Genomic DNA, 21,587 nt, shown 5'->3' with positions numbered 1-21,587 from the left:
ACGAATGAATAAATTAATGAATGAATACAGTCCAGACTACCTTACTAGCCATGTGACCTTAGTCAGGTTCATTTTTCTGTGTGCCTCAGTTCCTTTATCTATAAAAATGGGATTATAATAAGGCCTGTTTCAGAGAGCTATTATAAGGATTAAAGGAAATTAATTGGGATGTTTAGTATTGTGCCTGGCACAGCATAAGAACTTAAAATATTAATATTCTTTTCATTTGTACTTTTCATCTGTACTTGAAACAAGTTCAAGAAATGAAAAAAAAAATTGAGTTGGAAACACTGGAAACACCTTACCATACAGCAGTTATAAATACCTCAAAATATAAAACCCACCAAATATGACAGAAACTCAATGTTCAAAAGTAAGCTAGGGACTTCCCTGGTGGCGCAGTGGTTAAGAATCCGCCTGCCAATGAAGGAGACAAGGGTTTGAACCCTGGTGCGGGAAGATCCCACATGCCGCGGAGCAACTCAGCCCGTGCGCCACAACTACTGAGCCTGCGCTCTAGAGCCCGTGAGCCACAACTACTGAGCCCGCATGCCACAACTACTGAAGCCTGCGTGCCTAGAGCCCATGCTCCACAACAAGAGAAGCCACCACGAGGAGAAGCCCGTGCACCACAACGAAGAGTAGCCCCCGCTCCCTGCAACTAGAGAAAGCCCGTGTGCAGTAACGAAGACCCAACACAGCCAAAAATAAATAAAATAATAAATTAAAAAAATAAAAATTAAAAATAAATTAAATAAATTAAAAAAAAGAAAAGTAAGCTAACACAAGACTGTACCTGCCACATTCCGGCTCCTGCAACTCAAGTGTGACTGTGGAGCTGCAACATCTGAAATGGGAACCATCCCAACTTGATCATGGGGTGGAGCTTTCAGGAGCTGGAGCAGCCGCAGCTCAGCAGCGGGACTGACCCTGAAGGAGCTACTAGTTGGTCATTATGGCTTCCTCCCATTCCCACTTCCAACCCCACCCCCCATCAAAGGCCTTCCTAGCCTACAGCACATCAAAAAGGGAAGAAAAACAAAAGCCAACAACATAAAAAAGAATCAGGACGACCCCAACCAACTGAACTCTCAGCAAGGTGCCTAACTCTGGCAATCAGTTTCAACGGCTTGCAAGAGCCTGGGCCTCCAAAGCTGAAGCTCACCCACCAGATCACCTTTCAATTCAAGGCACAAGGAATAAGAGCAAGGGCCCTGGGGTCAGCAGAATAGGAAACGGATGTTCAGCCGCATAACCTTGGGAAAACTAACACCTTTGAGTCACTGTTGGCTCATCTATAAAATGAGGATAAAAATCAATTACCTCGCAGGGGTGCTGTGACAACTAAATGAGCTGAAGTACCTGGCGGAGCCTGGCACGGAGCAAGCAGAAAACCAGGATAGCTTCCAAAAGGAGTCCAGTTCTCACTAAGCCCCAATACGCAGATCTTCGGGCCACTGTCAATTTTTTATCCTCTTTGAAAGTCCAAAAACTGTTAGACCCTTCACCTAGACAACAAAAATCCATGAAATCTTGCTGCCCAGAGTTCATCTCCGGTAAACAATACTGCATGTAAGGCAATTCTGCCAGCAGCAACTAAGTGAGGTTAGTACAATGAGGAAGACACTTCGGAATTAGTTTCTGATTCCAGTACTCTCCCGGTGTCCTCAAATCATCCAGAAAACTGTTACTAGGCAAACATCTATTTATTAACAAACAATACTGTAGCAATGACAGAATTTTAAAACCCAAATAACACTTGGAATACAACTATCTTACGAAAGCAACTCTATTTATGTTCTTTTCAGCCTTTGCTCATGAATACACATCTTTTTGTAAAATTATAACATAAGTGAATTTGTATAATCCATTGTTTTCCCCTAACATATCTTAAATATTTTCATGTTGCTGCATAATTCACATAATTATCACTTAAAATGACTGCACTAAATTCCACTGAATTGATTCACAGTCCATCACTTAACCCTTTCTCTCTTGCCCACTTATGGATCCAGTGTGCTCTAGGAGAAGCCTACAGGCTTTACAACCAGAAAGACCAGGTTTGAATTTTGCCTTCTTTTTTTAAATGTTTTATTTTATTTATTTATTTAGCTGCACCGGGTCTTAGTTGGGGCATGTGGGATCTAGCTTCCTGATCAGGGATCGAACCTGGGCCCCCTGCATTGGGAGCGCAGAGTCTTAACCACTGGACCACCAAGGAAGTCCCAATTTTGCCTTCTTTTTGTTTCTCAATCACGCTAAACTCATGGGCAAGTCGTTAATCTCTCCAACCTCCACTTCCTCACCTGTGAAATACCTTCATCACAAGCTTGTTGCAATAAGCCAAAGAGATAACAAACGTCAAATATAATTCCCTTGTTCCCAATTTTTCCCCATTACATACAATGTGGCAACAAACACCGTCATGCCCAGAGCTTTCTTCCTCCCACTGGGTTGTCTCCTCAGGACAAATTTTCCCAAAATGGATTATCGGGCTCAAGAGTAATATTATTTGTATGACCATCAAAATCTCTTTTCAAATGGCCTTCAAAAAGATTGTAAAGATTTCCTGTTATTGTGTAATGCTTAAGTTGTATGTCACTGTTTGAAAATTTTAAAACCTATAGTAGCTTGCTTAAAATTACAAAAGAGAAAAAAGCGTTCACACAAAAATAATTTTAAAATAGTGGATTTTGAACATTATGTCATTTTAGGAAATAGCAATAAAATTGCAACATCATTTTTTTGGACCACATTTATAGACAAAATTCATCACTTTGGATCATTTCCACAAATCTTTTAACTTGTTACTTGTAAAAAGTTACAAATAAAAGTTGAGTTTTGCTTCTTAAAAAAAAAAAAAAAAAAAAAGATTGTAAAAATTTACACCGCCCAGCCCGCCATCTGGCCAGGTCTTTGGAAGGCATGGCTGGGACGTGCAGAGGTCCGAGAACTCACAGCATTCGATCCAACACACAGGAGGCCATCCTACCACACAAGTGAACCTCTGCACGGAGCACAGACATCCCACAGCCAGAAGCCCAACTTGATTCCCAAGGCCCCAGGCACTGACAGGCCCCATCTCCTGCAGAGCCAGCACCCCAGGGTGGCGGCGACACCCACTCTGTCAGCTCCAGACTTGGCCTCAACCACGTCCACCGGCCTGCACCCCACGCGATTCTTGCTCTCCTGCCTGGTTCTAAAGGCGTCCCTGTTCTCCTTCTCAGCCTCCCCTCGCCCTCATCACTGCCTGCTCTCCTAAGACTGGGGCGTCTGCGTGCTCCCTCCCTGCTGCTACACTGCTCCAGCCACTTGATTCACAAGAACGTGGCAGCCACCCGCATCTGCTTAAGACCCGGGATACCAGGCACTGTCCTGGCATATGTTACTTCATCCTCACCACGGCCCTAGGAGTTAAGCATTACTTTTCCCATTTCACAGATAAGGCAACCAAAGTTTACAGCTTTAGTATCTTATACAAGGTCACAAATTCATCTCATCAACAAGCATTTATTAAGCGACTACCATCTTGTTCAGTTCGGTGCTGAGCACTAGGGACGAAGCAGAGGAGACACGTTAAGCACCCACACCAATAAAATACACCATTACAGACAGTCATGGGACTCACGGTGGGAAAGACTGGGCCCCGAGGGCTGGCTGGGTCCCCAGCGAGCTGGGGAAGGGAGTGAGGGACGGCCTCTCGAACAAGGTCACATCAAGGCTGAGACGTGAAGGGCAAGGGGCCTGCCCCTCGGGAGGAGGAGAAAGGGCGGCCCCAGCAGAGGGAGGAGACGTGGGAAGGCCCAACTGCGCAGCTGAGAGCAGCCTGCGTGCTGCAGCACCAAGTGTACCGCCGGTGACACAGCGCAGGGTGTCGGGGCCGTGGCAAGAAGTTAGGGATTTCATTCCAAAGCCAAAGAAACATCCCAGAAGGATCAGCCGAAACTGACAACTGATGGGGCAGAACCGAGGGGCCTGTGATAGAATCCTCAGCTCCACACCAGCAGGCACTGGGCACCCACTGTGTGCCAGGCATCACGCTAGGTGCTTTCCACACCAGAACTCATATAACCCCCATGACGATTCTGAATGAAAGACCGTATCAGCCCCCAGGTCAGTTAGTGACAGGGCCAAGACCTAAAACCCAATTCTGGTCATCTCCAAGTGCGTGTCATGTCCCCGTACCACCGTGCTTCTGAAGCTTCAAGGGCCGTGCAGGCCTGGTGGGGCTGGAGATTGAAGGGGGCTATTCTCTGTGAGGAAGTAACCCACCATATGGAGGTTACAGAGCAAATCTGAAGATGCAAATCTCCTGGCCATACCACAGATAAAACATTAAACTTGACCAGCTGCCTCGGCTCAGACCAAGACTTTTCAACAAAAAGGAGTAAGGGCCTTGAAACGAGAACACCAGCACCTCAGGGCAGGTGGATTTGAAACAAGAGCAGCAGGGTCTATCCTAAGGAAATAACCACATAACTGTACAAAGACACATGCGCCAGGATATTCACCACAGCTTTGTTTATAATAGTGAAGAATTAGAAACAATCTGAACGTCGCACAGGAAGAGATTACGTAAATTATGGTTCAATCCATCCCTTTGAAAACAAGTCTTCATGAACTTAAGACAGTCATTAAATAATACTAGCCACTTGTATCAACAGACGTGGAAAGCTACACGTGTCACTCTCTGTCACAGTAAAAGCCAGAATTAAACGCTTCTACATACGGATAAAGATAGCTACCCGGGGCTTCCCTGGTGGCGCAGTGGTTGAGAGTCCGCCTGCCGATGCAGGGGACGCGGGTTCGTGCCCGGTCCGGGAAGATCCCACATGCTGCAGAGCGGCTGGGCCCGTGAGCCATGGCCGCTGAGCCTGCACGTCCGGAGCCTGTGCTCCCCAACGGGAGAGGCCACAACAGTGAGAGGCCCGCGTACCGCAAAAAAAAAGAAAAAAGATAGCTACCCGGACTGGACATGATGAACCAGATTCTGGGTCTCCCCACTTGCTCAAAACATTTTGAAAGAAACAAAGGGAGAGAGAGACAGAGAGAGAGAAACTGCAGTCTCTGAAACAGATCACACCAGGTAAGCACAGTCCTTTACAAAACACATCTCAGCCAATACTCCTCTGGTCCAGGGAGCCCCCCACTATAGTGGGGAGCTAGAAAGGCTCCCACTGAAGACCAGACTGATAACTGATCTGCCAACTAATCTGCTAACTAATCTGCCAACCTCCTGCTATAAGGCCTGCCGTGCGGGTGATCACACCTCAGCTGACGAGGGCACTAGACAATGGGTCACCAGTTTAAAGGCCCACAAGAAGGCGTGTGGCTTTTACATGTCAGAAGAGGACTCAGAGTGTAACAGAAAGACCTCCTGTGCCAGAGGCCTGCGGTCAGAACCCAAAGAAGTCCCTCTGCCTCTCTGGGCTTGAGTCCCCATGTGTCAGATGTAGGGTGAGCCGACAATGCGGGCAGACTTTCTTCCCAACACCTCCGGACCCCTCCCCTTAGCTCAGGCATCATCCCTCCCCCCGACCATGACTCACTGTAGTCTTTCAACCCATCACAGCGCCACCAGCCTCGCTCCCTCCTCCATCCATGTAGTCACCAGCCTGGCCGATCTTTTGAAGCAGGATTCCGGTCACTTCCCTCCCCAGATTAAAATCCACCACTGGCTCCCCTTCATCTCCAGGAAAAAACTAAAAAGAAGCAGTGTAGCATACAGGAGCCTGCAGAATCTGACCCCTGCCTGCTTCAGTGGCCTCACTTCTCTCAGGCCCTCCATCCTACCGCCTCCTTCCAGCCAAAGGGAACTTAGATTCCCAACCTCCTCACACGCCGTCATGCCTCTCTCTACGTCGTCACACGTGAGCCCTTGTGCCTGGGGTGCTCTCTCAGTCCTCTCACCTTGGCTAACCCTAATCCCGACTTTTCCTGATGACCCTCCTCCAGGGAGGCTGCCCTAAGTCCCCTAGGCCAGGTTCGGGGCCCCTGCTCTGTGCCCCAGAGCACCCCGTACTTAACCCCTAGCACTGCACTATTTTCCTATCCATCTCCCTAACTAGACTGCGAGCCTCTTGACAGGGAGACTTACAGGGTCTTAATTTACTGCCAATTCCCTAGCCCCTGGCACAGCCTGGCACGGGACATGTATTTGAAAATATTCACTGATGAATGGATGAACTCTAAGCAAAACCAGGAGGCCCGTATTTTGCTAGACCCTTGCTAGTAGACTCTGATGTTCAGATATCTGTCATCTAAGACTAGAATAAAAGAAACCACGAGTTTCCCCTTTAAATCAAAAGTATTCTAGTCCCCTCTTTAACACGCACGCGGACTTTAAAATCAGCATCAGGCGCCAGGAGCATCTCCCATGAGCACCCAACACAGAGATCACGTATTTAGTAGCGCAGGCCAGAGGAAAACGTTCAGTGTTTTATAAAGACCTGAAAGCGAGACACTGAGAACAGTGTGGTCATTTCAATTTCAACTGCAGAATTTGCTCTTGAAAATGCTACAATAAAAAATATCAATGCCATAAAAAACCTAACAGCAGCCAAAGGACCACAGTCACGAAGAAAAAAACATAAATCCTGAAACATACTGGCAGAGAAGGCTCTCCCTCACCTTTAAGAAAATCAGTATTTGGGTCATCAAGAACACATCTGAGCAAGGGAAACGTGAATCACATGGCAGAGTAGACAAAAATAACAACAATAAATAGAACAGTAAGAAGGAGAAATAGGTAACACACAAAATGAACTCTGTGCTAGGCATATGTGTTTCACATATATTTACTCATGAATCCACACAACAGCCCTATGAAGTAGGAACTTGTAACATGTCCATTTTAAAGACAAAGAAAGTACAGAGAGGTTAAGTGACTGGCCCAAGGTCACCCAGCAGAAGTGGATGAGCAGGCAGTCTGGCTCCAGAGGCCGTGGTCCTCAGGCAGCACAGACTGCCTCTGAAAACAGCTTTGCCATGTTGCATCCCTCAGCCTCTGTTTCTCCTACATATAATAAAGAGGGTTGGATTCAATTCAGAGATTTCTCCCAGTTCAAAAGGCAGACAACAAAACGTGAAGCCGAAATTCTGAGATTCTGTTAAATTTTTCCATCTAGAAATAAAAATCAAAACTGTGCCCTTCAAAACTTAAATAACTCTGTATCTTGCAGAGCTGCTTCAATATTAAACTAATATATATGAAGAGCTTAACGCTTCAAGTTCCCAGCTCAGAGCAAGAGCTCAATAAACAGTAGCTATTATTACTCTTATGATAAAGCAGGAACAACCATTTAATAGTAGAGCACACTTTAATTATACACGATGTGGAATCATCAAATCTCATCTGTTTCAGGCCCCAGGCCCCACAGCATAGATCGGGTTGTAGAGTTGAAATTGTAACAACTCAAAGCTCAGAAATTACTTGTTTCCATTAGAGATCTGACAAGTCATTTCTTCAATTGGTCACTGGTGGTTTGCAGATAACTGATAGCAGTAATGAGTATTCTAAATTAAATCCAGAGACAGTACCACTCTTTTCAGGAAAGACAACTGGAGAGAGAGAAACATGATGGTGGTATGTCCTTCCCTCTGTGTCCTCCATCTTCTCTCTGATAAATATCTCCCGTGTCCTGCACAGTATGGATTTCATTTGGTTGCAAATGAAGAAGAGTCTAGATCTTCCCATGACAAATGAGAGCGTTGAGCAGGTAACTTGTTAAGGAGAACTGGAATTGGGAAAATAACCTTCTTTTCCTGTTACTTGACAACAAACCCCGTCCACTAACAAATGAAACACACAATGCTGGAAGACAGTAAGCACTGAAGCCAAATCCATCACTGAGCAATCCATTCTGAGACAATCACCACACAGCAGTGGGAACAGGCCGCTCATGTTTCATTCGACAGCAACGAAGATGCAGCCTGCAAAATGCAAGGAGGCCACACAGCGCAGCAAAAAGAATAACTTTTTTGCTTTGGAGTCATTAAAAACCTGGATTCAAACCCCAGCTCTGTCACTCAAGTATGATGTGACCGTAAGCGAGCCTCCCCTAGTCTTAAGATTCTTTACCTGTAAAATGCGGATAATACAAAATACCTCCGTCACAGTGAGGATTCAATGGGGACCATAAATAACACGGCTTACATCACAGGAAAGCCCTTAATACATGTTAGTGCCTCTCAGCTGTGCTACATGGTGACATCCTCTTATTTGGGACACCAGAAATACACCAAACTCCCCAAGGCTGGAAACCACTGATCCTGTTGGAACCCGTAACTGGCCTGTGTACAAAGGGCCGTCTGTGTAGGAATGTGAAGGTCACCCAGAGAGCACCCACGAGCTCTGGCATTCCTCCCAACCCTGGCCTTATCCAGTCTGGATGCTTCTTAAGAAATACAGCTCCCTCCTGGGTCTGGCTGGACAGTGGCTGCAGACGTGATTTGTGAGGGATGGTAATTTGGTATCTCCACTTACGTTTTCAAAGTCCTTCATGTTCCGGGCTCTGGTGGGAGACACCATTTCTTCCGACACATGTGGGAGCACTATAAAAAGGTAAAACAGACACAGGAAAACGTCACGGTATGCAGACTGCCCAGCATCCCCATTGGGGAAGAAAAATAAAAATGACTAGCTTCCACGATATATTCTGTCTTGTGACTTGAGTCTACAGAAAGCTCTAGCCACTGTATTTCAAATATTTACGAACTACTTGAACTAGCCCCAATGTAACAATGTAAATGTCAGAAGATGAATCCGAAGAATACATGGGGCAAACAAAGAGAACTGCCCCGCTATGTACATCCTTACTGCTTGGCATAAAATTATTTTGCTGAACAGGATATCATCTTCACGTGTCAGCAATTAAAACAAACCATGTCTGACTGACTTGACAGCAGGGGTTGGCAAACTTTTTCTTAAAATGCCAGACAATAAACATTTTAGGCTTTGCAGGCCATACACAAAGCCTCAAATCCGTCACAACCACTCAACACAAAAATAGCCATGGACAGTTCAAAAACAAAGAAGCTGTGATCCAATAAAAGTTTATTTTCAAAAGCAGGCAGTGGGTCAGAAACTGGCAAATCCTGCTTCAGAGTGATTCAAGACTTTGCCAGTACCCAAATCTTTCCGCAGCTTCTTTAATTCAACAAACATGTATTACGCCCCTCCTCGGCGCCAAGCACCACGCGAGGTGCTGGGGAAGCAACGGTGAGAGAGACACTGATCCTGCACCCAAGAGGATCCCGATCCCGTGGGCAAGACAGAGATGTAAGCAAACTGCTCCACGCTGCACAAGTGCGTGGCGCTTTTCAGGTGTTGAGGAAATGTGTGAGTGAATGAATGAATTCGCTCTTCCCACAAGAACGCACTGAGGGCCTACTCTCTGCTTGGCACCATTCTAGAAACAAAACAAACAGAAGGAGCTGACAGTCTAGAAAGAGGAGACAGACAATAAACAAAACAATAGGTAGTTACAGAGTATGTTCAAAGGTGATAAATGCCACGGAGAAAAATACAGTGGGCGAGGATAGGAAATACCAACAGCAAGGGTGGGGTGAGGACTTGCAGTTTCGAATAAGGTGGTTAAATTCAGGAACGGCTCACTGCGGAGGTGACCTCTGGGCAAACCTGGAGAAGGCACAGGGGAAAGGCCTGGTGTGGGAGATGCCCAGTGGATCTGAGGACCAGCCACAAGGCCGATGGACGCGAGAGCAATAAAGGGGCCTATGTGGGTGAGCCAGGTGGGTGAGCCAGGTGCTGGCGGACGGGCTGGGTATGGCCTCACTGGCTCCTCTCAGGACGCCGAGGATTCTGAGCTCAGGAGCAGCGTTATGGGACCTGGGTTTCCACAGGCTCCCTCTGCCTGCCTCGCGGAGAACAGATTAAAAGGCGCTTTGAGAGAAACAAGGAGACCAGTTAGGAGAACACTGGGAGAATCCAGGCCAGAGGTCCTGATGGCTTAGACCAGGGAGGGAGGGTGAGAAGGGGTCTGATTCTGGGTACTTGTTAAGTAGCCAACGGGAACAGATGAAACGAAATGCAGTGAAATACATACGGTTCAGAGAGGAAAGCACACCTAAGGCAGCCTAGGGAGAGCCAAGGAGGCGGTGGGCTTGAGTTGAGTCATAAAGACTCAGGCAGGCAGCAGGTAGATGACGACAAAGGCCCAGAGGAGGGAGCGGGCGTGGCGCTCGGCGCTCAGCATTCAGCCGACAAGCGCGGCTCAGGAGCGGGGCGGTGGGGGACTGTGCAGAGCCCCGTGCGCCAGACCGGGGGCACGCGGGTTGCCTTCCTGTTTCTCAGACGGGCTGTGCTCTGTCACCTGTGTCTGTGTCCCCACCTAGGTCCCACTCATTCTTCAAGTCTTGGCTCCAGTTCAGCTTCTTGGGAAACTCCGGCCCACCCCCCCTCCTTCATCTGAGAGTAAATCTCCTTCTCATCCCCTCTCCCCGCTCCTTTCACTTCTTCGCTCGTTACACTGACCGTGTGATCTGTCCTGATCCTTCTTTAGCTGTCTGCCCTCTAGGCTTGATAGGAACCATGATCGGAATCCCAGCACTGAGCCCAGAGCCTGGCGTGAAGCAGATGTATAACACGGGCTGAATTGAGGAGGAGGCCTATGAGTTTTCTGCTCCTAACTGCCTGGGCAGGAAAAAGAGAAACCAAACTGCGGGATTGTATGTTTGAAGTAAAAGTTAATAGGTTCTAAAGGAAACCTGAGGGTGGCCTGTAAGTTACAAGAGTCTCCAGCAATAAACCTTGTGAAACTTACATCATTGTCTGCTCTAAAACCTTCTTCCTTTTGCACATAATCTCATCATTCTGGGGGGGGGGAACAAGTCACAATATCTCTAAGATATTTCAATGTGGCAAATTATTAGCACTTCCCACAGATACTTAGGATAGCATCCACTTTTTTCGGAAACAAAAATTATGAAGAACGCTTAGCAAAACCCAAACTGCAAAACAGAAAGTCTCCTCATGGTCCAGCTTCAACACAGCAGACTGCCTATTTCCTCAGCGCTGTCTCCTGTGGTCTAACCAACTATTTGTCTCCAAAGGGCAGGCCCGTGTAGGAATGCTGGGCCTCAGCGGGCAACTGGAATCCAGCAGCCTGCCAGGAAGGCCTTTGCACACTGAAGTTTGGACAGCAGCCCTCAGGGGCCTCCAGCCACTCGGCAGCAGGGACCAACAGATCCTCCGAACCTGACCGAGTCACCGATTCAACGTCCAGCCTCCACTGGTCATTCAGTTCAGCAAACACTGGCTGAACCCCTATAAGCGTGGTAGCAAGAAATGAAACTCATGAAATATGGCCCAAAGGACATCAATTCCTCTAGTCCAGTGTTTATGAAAGGACTAAGTAGCAGGTCAATATGTATACAAAATACTGTGTACCTCCTGGGAGCACCAAGCCATGCCAGGCTAGTTCTGGACCCTGGAACCATCAAAGCTCAGGCCCAGGCTCAAGGCCTGAAGGCCCTCGTGGCCTCGCGTCTACTTCCCTTGTTCTTACTTTGTGTACTTACCACCATTTCCCAAACCAGCAATGGGGCTGATGCCATCCAGGTCATCTGGTAAATTGGGAACAAGGCCACTAGGAGAGAACACGTGTGATAAAAGAAGAGTCAGTGTTTGAACAGCAGAGACTATCAGACGGACTGTCCGTCATCAGGTCACAGCCAGCCAGCTACCTGTGAGGCATGCAGTGCAGAGGTTAAGAACTCAGGCTTTGGGGCAGAGGTCTGGCTCTAACACTTAACAAGTGAGTAAGGTCAATCATTCATTCACACGTCAAGGGTTCTGTGGGCCACAGATGGGCTAGGTGCAGAGGCACCATGCCAAATATAAGCTACTGATGTCCCTGAGTCTTACTTTGTTAATTCGTTACATGGGGATACCACCCTCTACCTGTAAAGATTAAATGAGTTAATGTATCAATATATAAACACTCAGCACACAGTAAGTGCTCGCTAAATGGCATCTAGCGTTGTTTTTGTCATTACTATTATTATCATTATTAATATGCCTATCACAACCAAAAACTAAGCTTCCAAGAATCAGGCACCAATTCGGATGCTTTAAGAATATCAAATAAAAATGCAAAACTCACTGATTCAAGAAGTTTTACTGGTTGAATTATAAAAACAGGTTCAGTGAGGATCTGGAGACACTGACAGAAAACTAAACCATAACAGGAGGTGTGGTTCAACACGAAACACACCTCCCTGGATTCTGTTCTAGGCTCTGCCACATACCTCTCCCAGCCTCGCTTCCTTCGTCTGCAAAAGGAGAACAGCAGCTACTTGATAGAGCAACTGGCAATTAACTGAGACAACAAGTGTCCGGCAAGTACCTGGCGTATTGTGAGTATTCCATAAATGGGAGCAAAACACCCCGTCACCTTGAAACATACAATGCTCTATAACTTACAAAAGATTTACCATCATGAGAACTACCCAATCCCCTGAGGGTCTATGCATTTCTCAAAGGAAGGTGCTAAAGCCCAGATAATTTCAGCAGCCTCCTCAGTCTCACGGCAGTTAAGCAGAGAACCAAGGCCAGAATCCGAGCCCTTTATGTCTAACCCCCAATAATGCTTCCCCGTCCCAAGCTGTAAACTAAGAGTTGATGGACGTGCAGCTTGACTTCTTGGCAGTTTGCTCTTTCCATTCTGTTCCTAGGACAATTTTCCCTGATAACCAAACTCTGGTGTTGGAATGAACCTTCAAGATCAGAACCAAGCCAAAAACTGGATGTCGTAAAATTCCAACATCAAGAAAATGATTACATTAAAAGTGTCTGCTATGAGGATAACTGGGAAAAAAAAAAACCTAAGTAGAATACACCTTCAATTATTGAAAAACAAAATACATGTACACTAAAGACACCTCAAATCCTTCTTGGAAACTAGGTGGGCTTTAAATATATATAACAAGACAACCGAAATATTAAAAAGCATAATTTGCAGGGAAATGAGAGATATTTTCCTCCTTTTTAATTTTACAATTCTAAATTTCCTCCAATAAGTATCACGAGAAGGACAAACTCCATTTTCTAAACTGAATTGTAAAAATTAAAATCAAGTTCGATCACCACCCTTTGCAGATGGTGGCCCAGTGGCCCAAGATCACAAACCAGGTTACTGGTCAAGCTTAGCCTACAGTCTGGTCTCTACATTCCCAAGTTTGGGGTTCTCTCCACCATGGCCATTAATTTACTACTATTGGAGGAAACGGCCCATCAGTTACTCAAGCCAAGGTCAATCACCCTTGTAGACCACATGGCAGGCAAAGCCAGAGAATGTGGTCTTAGGCAAATTTCCAACAGGCAACCAGCGAAGTCTGAAAAATGACATTTGACACCGCAACTGAGAAGAAACCACTATTTAATGCAGCAATTCCGGCCTGGTTCCTGCCAAATTTCCGTTTGGACTTTACCTGCCCACTTTTTAAATGCCATGAACCTCTGTCATGCGCAGTCTCAGTCAGTTCCAGCCACACCTCCACCTTTAAGAATTCACCTTTTTGTAGCCCATTCTGATCATTCACTCTAGGCCTGAGAACTAAAGTTGGGGCTTCATGGGGCCCCACCTGTAGTCAAAACTAGGCAAGCAAAGGAAAAGGGCTTAGACATGATTTTGTCATGGTATGGATGGGGGAGACTAAGGCCCAGAAACGGAAGGAACATATTTGCTCAAAATCACAAGCGGGGGCTTCCCTGGTGGTGCAGTGGTTGAGAGTCCGCCTGCCGATGCAGGGGACACAGGTTCGTGCCCCGGTCCGGGAAGATCCCACATGCCACGGAGCGGCTGGGCCCGTGAGCCATGGCCGCTGAGCCTGCGCATCCGGAGCCTGTGCTCCGCAACGGGAGAGGCCACAACAGTGAGAGGCCCGCGCACCGGCGGGGGGGGGGGGGGATCACAAGCGGTTGGTAGTAAAGCTGAGACCAAAATCCCGGTGTCTCTGTGTCCTTGACACTCGCTAACCAGCGTCCGGGCTGCCCAAAGCTCCTACTCAATGGGGCACATAGTCAGGGCCAGTTTCCTCGCATGCAAAACACAGCCTAAGCGTAACCACTACCCTGCAGGGGCACCGCGCTAAACAGACCCCACGCTCAGTGACAAGCAGCCTCCCGCCTACTACTCACCACAGCCCTTCAGTGGTAGGTGGTAGTTTTTAGATGTTGCCATTTTTTTTAATGAGGAAAAGGGAGGCCCAGGAAAGTTAATAAGCTGAAAGACCAAGCTGGCCTGACTTCAAAGCCCGTGCTCTTAGCCTCTACACCAGCCTGGCCCCCGCCAGCACCTTCCTCAAGGGGCTGTGGCGAGGTCCCCATGAATCGAGGCAGGGCCTTCCAGAGTCTGCACAGCGCACGGCCGTGTGGCTGCTTCCTGTCCACTATGTGTCGGGTAAATGAACGAACGCTCACCTGCGCTTCACCAACCACTTCATCCTCCTAGCTCGCTCCACCGCCACCCAAAAGGGGCGATCTCCTGAGCCTGTACATGGCAGCCAACAACTGTCCATCCACGCAAGGTCCAACAAGGATGGAACGTTTCACGGACAAAGTGCTATGAGAGCCATGGACGGACTGGACATCACATTCAGAAAACAACTATACCAAGTACAGTCTTGTCTGTCTTTCAACAACTTGTTTTTCATTCTATGTCATGTATTCTTAATGAGAGAAAAATATATATAAATACAAAATAGACAAGTTTCAAGTTCTCCTTGACTACTCACTCCCATCTTGGTCTCCTCCTAAGAGGTAACCACTCTTGTCAGCAAGACATTCCAAACCTTTCCCTATGTATGTAATCGTATATGCAGCATCTTTTCTTCACTAATGTGTCCTAAAGATGTTTTCATGACAGTACAGATCTACCTCAGTGTTTTTAACTCCTACAAAGCAATGTACAGCAGTGTCTGCAAATTTTATTGACCCCAACCCATAGAAGGAAATATATTACCCTTCATTCTTGAAATTCTTTCTATTCTGTTCTACTCAATTTTTTTTTTTAATTCTGGTTGCAACCTACTACATTCAGTTTCATGAGTTGCCAATGGGTCACAGTCTGAAAGACACCTGAGAAAAGATGTGTATTTACCAGGTCTCCTGATGGTAGTTCAATGTTTCTAAATTGTTCCTTTTACAAACAATGCTGGATCTCCTTACACAGGTCTCATTGTGCACATGTGTGAGGATTTCTCTAGTCAGATAGATAGCAAGAAGTGGAATTGCTGGATCTAAACACATTCACATTTTTTTAATGGGCAAAGGATTTGAAAATATACAAAAGGCTAATAAGCACATGAAAAAATGTTCAACATCATTAGTCATTAGGGAAATGCAAATCAATACCACAATGAGATACCCTGTCACATCCCCAAGGATAGCTATAAGCAAAAACAAACAATAACAAGTGTTGACATGGCAATGGAGAAATAAGAACCCTCATATACTGCTGGTGAGTGTGTCAGGTGGTGCAGCCACCTTGGAAGAGAGTTGGGCAGTTCCTCAGAATGTTAAACATACAGAGTTACCATATGACCCAGCAACCCTACTGCCAGAGAAACAAAAATTTATGTCCACACAAAAACTTGTACCCAAATAAGTGTTTATAGCAACATTATTCATAACAGCCAAAAAAGCAGAAACAACCCAAATGTCATCAACCAATGAATGAATAAACAAAATATGGCATCAATACCTGTATATAATGGAATACTATTCAGGCACAGAAAGGAATGAAATACTAATACATGCTACAACATGGATGAACCTCACTAAAGACCACATATAGTAAAATCCCATTTATATGAAATGTCCGGAATAGGCAAATCTATAGACAAAAAGTAGATAGTGCTTGCCTAGGGCTGGGGGGAGGGGAAGGAGGAGAAATGTGGAATGTTATAGACTAAATGTTTGTGGCCCCCCAGAATTCATATGATGAAACCCTACCCATCCCCCCAAGTGATGGTATTAGGAGGTGGGCCTTTGGGAGATAGTTAAGTATAGACGAGGTAATGAGGGTGGAATCCTTGGGAATGGGATTAGTGCCCTTAAGGGTTCCCAGAGCTCTTGCTTCCTCTCTCTGCTCTCCACCATGTGAGGATACAATGAGACGTACCAATAGGTAGTCTGCAACCCGGAAGAGGGTCCTCACTAGAACCTGACCATGCTGGCACCCTGATCCTGGACTTCCAGTCTCTGGAACTGTGAGAAATAAACTTCTGTTGTCTACAAGTCACCCAGTCTATAGTTTTTTTGTTACAGCAGCCCAAGCTAAGACAGGGAGCGAATGTTAATGGGCACAGGGTTTCTTTTTTGGATGATGAAAATGTTCTAAAATTAAGATTATGGTGATGACTGCACAACTCTGTAAATATACTAAAAAAAAAAAAACATTGAATAGTATACTGCAAATGGGTGAAATTTACGGCATATAAATTAGATTTATATCTGTTAAAAAAAGCTGTTAAAAAAAAAAACCACAAGGCACATTTTTAACGCCAAACTGTGTTCCACGAAGACTGTATCAGTTGACACTCTGTTGTGCACTTTTTCACACAGTGATTACAAAGCAGCATTTTACTACTAAATATGGAGCCTATATTCATGGTATTTATCTTTTTAAACGGAGACTGAACAAAATTGATTCATTCAACAAATATTTGTTGAGCCTCTACCATGTGCCAGACACAGTTCTAGGGCAGATACAGTGGGGAAGAAGCCAGACGTGCTGCCTGCACTCACTGAGCTAACACTGGCGACGGAGAACACCTCCTCAAACCTCACAGCCTAGGGGTACCTCTGGTCCAAGGGCGGCCTTGGATTAAGCTTTCAAGCCTTCACCAGAAATTTCATTCCACCATCCTCTTTCTCAACCTCCTTCTACGAAATCCATAAAGGCACTCTTTGCCCGAGAAAGTACAAACTGTGTACAAAGCTATAAGAAACATGTATTTTTGGTCTGCCCCTAACGGGGCAGCAAGCACTTAATGGCCATGTACTTGAGGAACCCATAGATGTACAAGCCTGGGCCAGGCCTTAGGAAGCTCACAGGGAGAGGCAGAATCCTGGGCATGAAAACAAACGGGTGAACCCAGGGGTGTGGGCACAGAGGACTTTGTCCAGGAAACAGTACAACATGGTAACGGTGAAACAAAAACAGCCAACATTTCATGTACTCCCCAGTCGGTGCTAGGTACTTAATACATACAATCTTGCTTCATCCACAAAGTCACCCAACAAAACAGATATTATCACTGAAGAGAAACTGAGGATTAGGAGGGTGAAGCGAATTACTCAAGCAGCACAGCTAGTGACTGGCTGAGGCAGGATGCAGACGCAGACATCCTGCCTACAAAGTGCAGGTTCTTTCGACACCATCAGGCAGGCCCTAATGCAGGGCCTTAGCTCAGGTGAGGCTCCAGGGGCCGGAGCTCTTGGGGCACCCACAGGTGATCAGGTTTGGAGAGAATAACACACACTGACCTAATTCAACAGAAGTCCAAGGACAAACTGGACTCTGGTCTAGTCTCTAAAACTGGGGCTTGGATGTTAGCAAGCAGAAGAGGACTCATGTTAGCATAAAAAGAGATTTTACTGCAGGGATTTTTCTCATCCACTGTGACCACCTGACAGAGAAGCTGACTCTCTCAGGACGTTTCCGCTACTCTTTGAGGGCCAGTTCAAGCACCAGCAGCTCCAAAAAATCCTCCCAGAATCCCCTCAGAATTGGTTCAGAGAACTGGCTGGAAGGCAAGACATGGTACTGATAGCCAGGCTTTGGAGTCTGTAGGCCTGGATTTAAATCCTGGCTCGATCATGTACTTTTTGTGGGACCCCACACCGTTCATTTCACCTCTCTGAACCCCAGTGTCCTCACCTGTAAAAGGGGGATAAAACTGTCACCCCACTAGATCATTGTTTATTCAGTGATTTAACAAATGGTTACTGAGCCCCTACTATGAGCCAGATACCACATTAGGAAGTCGGTTACAAAGATGATCAACATGCAGCCCCTGCTCTCACATAGGTCAGAGTCTGATCTGGGAGACAGACAAGTTAACAGTCATACCTGCTGTGGCCAGTACAGGAGCCACCAGCCACCTGGACCTACTGAGCACCTGAAATGTGGCTCATTCAAGTTGAGAAGGGCTGTAAGTGTAAAACACATACCGGACTTCAAAGACTTAGTAAGATCAAAAAGAAGATAAAATATCTCATTAATAATTTTTTTCACAAGTTAGAATGATAATATATGGAAATACTGGGTTAAATAAAACATTATTAACATTAATTTCACCAGTCTCTTTTTACTTTTTTAATGCGATTATTAGAAAGTTTTAAATTGCATACGTGGCTCAAATTATATGCTGACTGGACCACACTAGTTAATCAAATTCAGTGAAGTCATGGGACTTCCCTGGCATCCCAGTGGTTAAGACTCTGAGCTTCCAGTGCAGGAGGTGTGGGTTCGATACCTGGTCGGGGAACTAAGATCCTGCATGCGGCGTAGTGGGGCCAAAAAAAAACAAAAAAATTCAGTGAGGTCAATGAGGGCTGTGAACAGGTCAGTGACGGGGGGACTAGAGGAGAACAGAGGGCCCAGGTGGGGATAGGGGATATCAGTGAAGACTTCCTGGCAGTACCATCTAAACTGAGACCTGAAAAATAATAAGGCAAGGGGGGGGGGGCAATCCAGGCCGCAGGGACAGCGAGTACACAGGCCCAGCTGTAAGAAAGAACAAGGCAGATCATTCATAACAGTCTGGCAGCCAGCAAGAGTGACGGGCTTGGGGAGGAGACGGGGAAGGAAGAGGGAGCACAGGAGGTTAGTGAGGTAGATGCACCAGAGTATAAAGAGCTCAGAAGCCATGTTAAAGAACTTCATCTTGAGGGCAGAGAGGAGCCAGGGAGGGTATGAAGCAGGTGGGTAAGAGATTAGTTACCAGCAATGTATGCAGCACCAGGATCACCAGCAAAGGCAGGGAGAGGAGGGAAAGGAGAATATCTGATGCTCTGTTGAGCTGCTACTCTGGGTCAGACATTAGGCTAAACCCTTTTAGACGCACCCATGTTACAGATAATGAAAACTGAGGGTCACAGAGGGTGACTTGCCCAAGGTCACAGGATTCTTAAGTGGAAGAAATGGGATTGAAACCCAGTTAGGTCTAGGTCCCAAAACCCAAGTGCTTGGCCAACTGGTGCTGAGATGTGAAAAGCTGTCTGAGAGAATAATAATGGACTTTACCTTAACGGCAATGAAAAGCATTAAACATGTAAAGCAGCAGACTGAGACAATCAGATTTATATTTTAAAAAGAGCTTTGAAGCTGTAGTATAAAAGGCTATCAGAGGGCTTCCCTGGTGGCGCAGTGGTTGAGAGTCCACCTGCCGATGCAGGGGACACGGGTTTGTGCCCCGGTCCGGGAAGATCCCACATGCCGCGGAGCGGCTGGGCCCGTGAGCCATGGCCGCTGAGCCTGCGCGTCCGGAGCCTGTGCTCCGCGGCGGGAGAGGCCACAGCAGTGAGAGGCCCGTGTACCGCAAAAAAAAAAAAAAAAAAAAAAAAAAGGCTATCAGAGGTGTGAAGGAAACCACGACAATCCAGATGAGAGGTCATACTGCAATATACTGGGGCAGTGGCAGAAAGATGAAGAGAAAGGGACATGATGCAGGAGCTGCAAAGGGCCTTGCTCTGTGCCTGATAACTAGTAGGTCCTCAATAAACAGAGTCACCATTTGTCCAAGGTTTGCCCAAGACACAGGACCTGTTTATGCCTGCTGCTCAGGCATAAATTAACTGTGCCCATTTTACTCTTAAAACCGTCCAGATTTGCACAACAAATAACATGTCACCGTTTCAGTTAGGATCTGTTGACTAAAAGAAGCAGCCTGTCCCTAGCAGAGCTGGATAAACACTGCAGATTCTCAGTTAGGGATCACCTCTGAGACCTTCTACCCTCTCCCCAACCAGGAGCCCAGGACAACCAAAGGGCCCCAACCCTGCAGCAGTGCAGGGCTCTGTCAGGCCTTCCTACCAGGAGAGACCCCTGCCGCACCAGCAATGTGGACTCCAACTGCCTCTTGGGACAGGTGCGTGGGGAGGCCACTCTCAGACATTATTCCCCAATTTGTATTACTGTTGATGATGATAATGATGATAATGACAACACCGAATCTCTTTTTTCATCTTTTGACCCCGCCCCGTGGCATGTGGAATCTTAGCTCTCCCACCAAGGATCAAACCCGCATCCCCTGCATTGGTGTCGTCGAGTCTTAACCACTGGGCCGCCAGGAAAGTCCTCCGAATCATTTTTTAAGCACTGATTATATGGCAGGCACTACTCCTGCCAACCAAATTGCTGGGTGGGCATCTTCTCTTTTGATCCTCACCCCAACTCTGTTGGGTGGATATTACTGCCAGCCTCCTTTTACAGATGGGAAAGTAGATTAAACCATTTTATCAAGGTCATACAGCTAGTTAGTTTAAAGGGCTGGATTTGAATCCAGTTCTGTTCAACTCCAGCCAAGGTTCCTAACCGGTGCACTCCATAGCCCGAGTTTTGGTGGCCACTATGTGACCCCATAAGCAAAGCCTGGACAGACCAAGTGCACTCCCCATAATGAAAGCAAATCCCCAAACCAGCATGAACCATCAAGTACCCTCAAGGTCCCCGGCCCTCAACTAGCCCCCACTAACTGCACACTCCAAGAGGTCCCCATCTCCCACCCTTTCAGAGAACCCTTTACCTGTCCCTCACCGCCTCTTCAAAGTATGTCCCGAAATGCTAGAGGCGGGCGTGGGGCAGGTCGGGACCGCCCAACAACCTACACTCAGTATCAGTGGGCGGGTCGCCAAAGAGATTTCCCCCCCCCAAGAAACCCATCCCACATACTGACCACGTCCAGAACCCTCAAACACCCAAAGAGCAAACCCCAAGTCTCGGATGGAGCAAACCCCAATCAGCGGGAACCCCGGCCTGGTTACCGCGAACCCCCGAAGGCCAGGCCGCACCTGCAGCCGCTGCGTATCCCGGGGAGGGTGACGTCCTCTTCCAACACCGAGTCCATCATGGACACAGAGGAGGTGGCGGCGTTGGTATCTGGCGGCGTCGCCACTGGTTTCCCTCCCCCCCTCCTGCCCCCCGTCGCGACCCGCCCGGCTCCCGAGGTCCCCGCCCCCTCCAACCCAGGTCTCGTTGGGACTCCGGCGGCGCCGCTGGAATTCAAACCGCAGCCGCTGCCATCTTTCCCGGCGCTTCTTCCTACGGAAACGAGGCGGGGTCACCGAGGAGCGCGCTGTGAAGCCGAGGCCGGGCCGGGCAGCGCGGGCGGGCGCCATCTTAACTAATGGCAGGGGGGCGGGGGGGGGGGTCTGCACTTGCGCCAGCAAGACTTAAGGAAAGAGAGGCAGGATGCCATTTTTAGTGAGGGCACTCGGGCCGAGGCCAGGGCAGGTGCCATCTTTGTTGAGGGCTGAATCGGCCTTGGGCCGTTAATTTAAGCGGGAGATGGGAATCCAGCACCTCTTGGCACCCGCAGAGTACCTAACCAGGTTTGTA

At 47.2% G+C, this 21,587-nt stretch overlaps 1 protein-coding gene across 4 annotated transcripts in view; it reads right to left on the bottom strand.

Annotated features, from left to right (window-relative positions):
• The window catches only part of CDK5RAP2 (CDK5 regulatory subunit associated protein 2), a 181,749-nt gene extending 160,643 nt beyond the window's left edge, over positions 1 to 21,106 (bottom strand). For 3 of the 4 annotated variants that reach the window (XM_082657379.1, XM_082657380.1, XM_082657382.1), the window contains exons 1-3: positions 21,041 to 21,106; positions 11,542 to 11,609; positions 8,486 to 8,553 (exon numbers count right to left, since the gene is read on the bottom strand). In XM_082657379.1, coding sequence (XP_082513505.1) covers positions 8,486 to 8,553; positions 11,542 to 11,609; positions 21,041 to 21,099 — 195 coding nt within the window. In that variant the 5' untranslated portion in view covers positions 21,100 to 21,106. Of the gene's footprint in view, positions 1 to 796; positions 832 to 8,485; positions 8,554 to 11,541; positions 11,610 to 21,040 lie in introns of those variants that run through there. The other variant, XM_082657381.1, reaches the window with a different exon arrangement.
• Between the last annotated feature and the right edge of the window lie 481 nt (positions 21,107 to 21,587).

The sequence above is a fragment of the Grampus griseus genome (assembly GCF_964374135.1).
Source record: "Grampus griseus genome assembly, chromosome: 6".
In the NCBI taxonomy this organism is placed as follows: domain Eukaryota; kingdom Metazoa; phylum Chordata; class Mammalia; order Artiodactyla; family Delphinidae; genus Grampus; species Grampus griseus.
The sequence above is the reverse complement of the archived record's forward strand: the minus strand, read 5'-3'. Positions and strand labels throughout refer to the sequence as shown.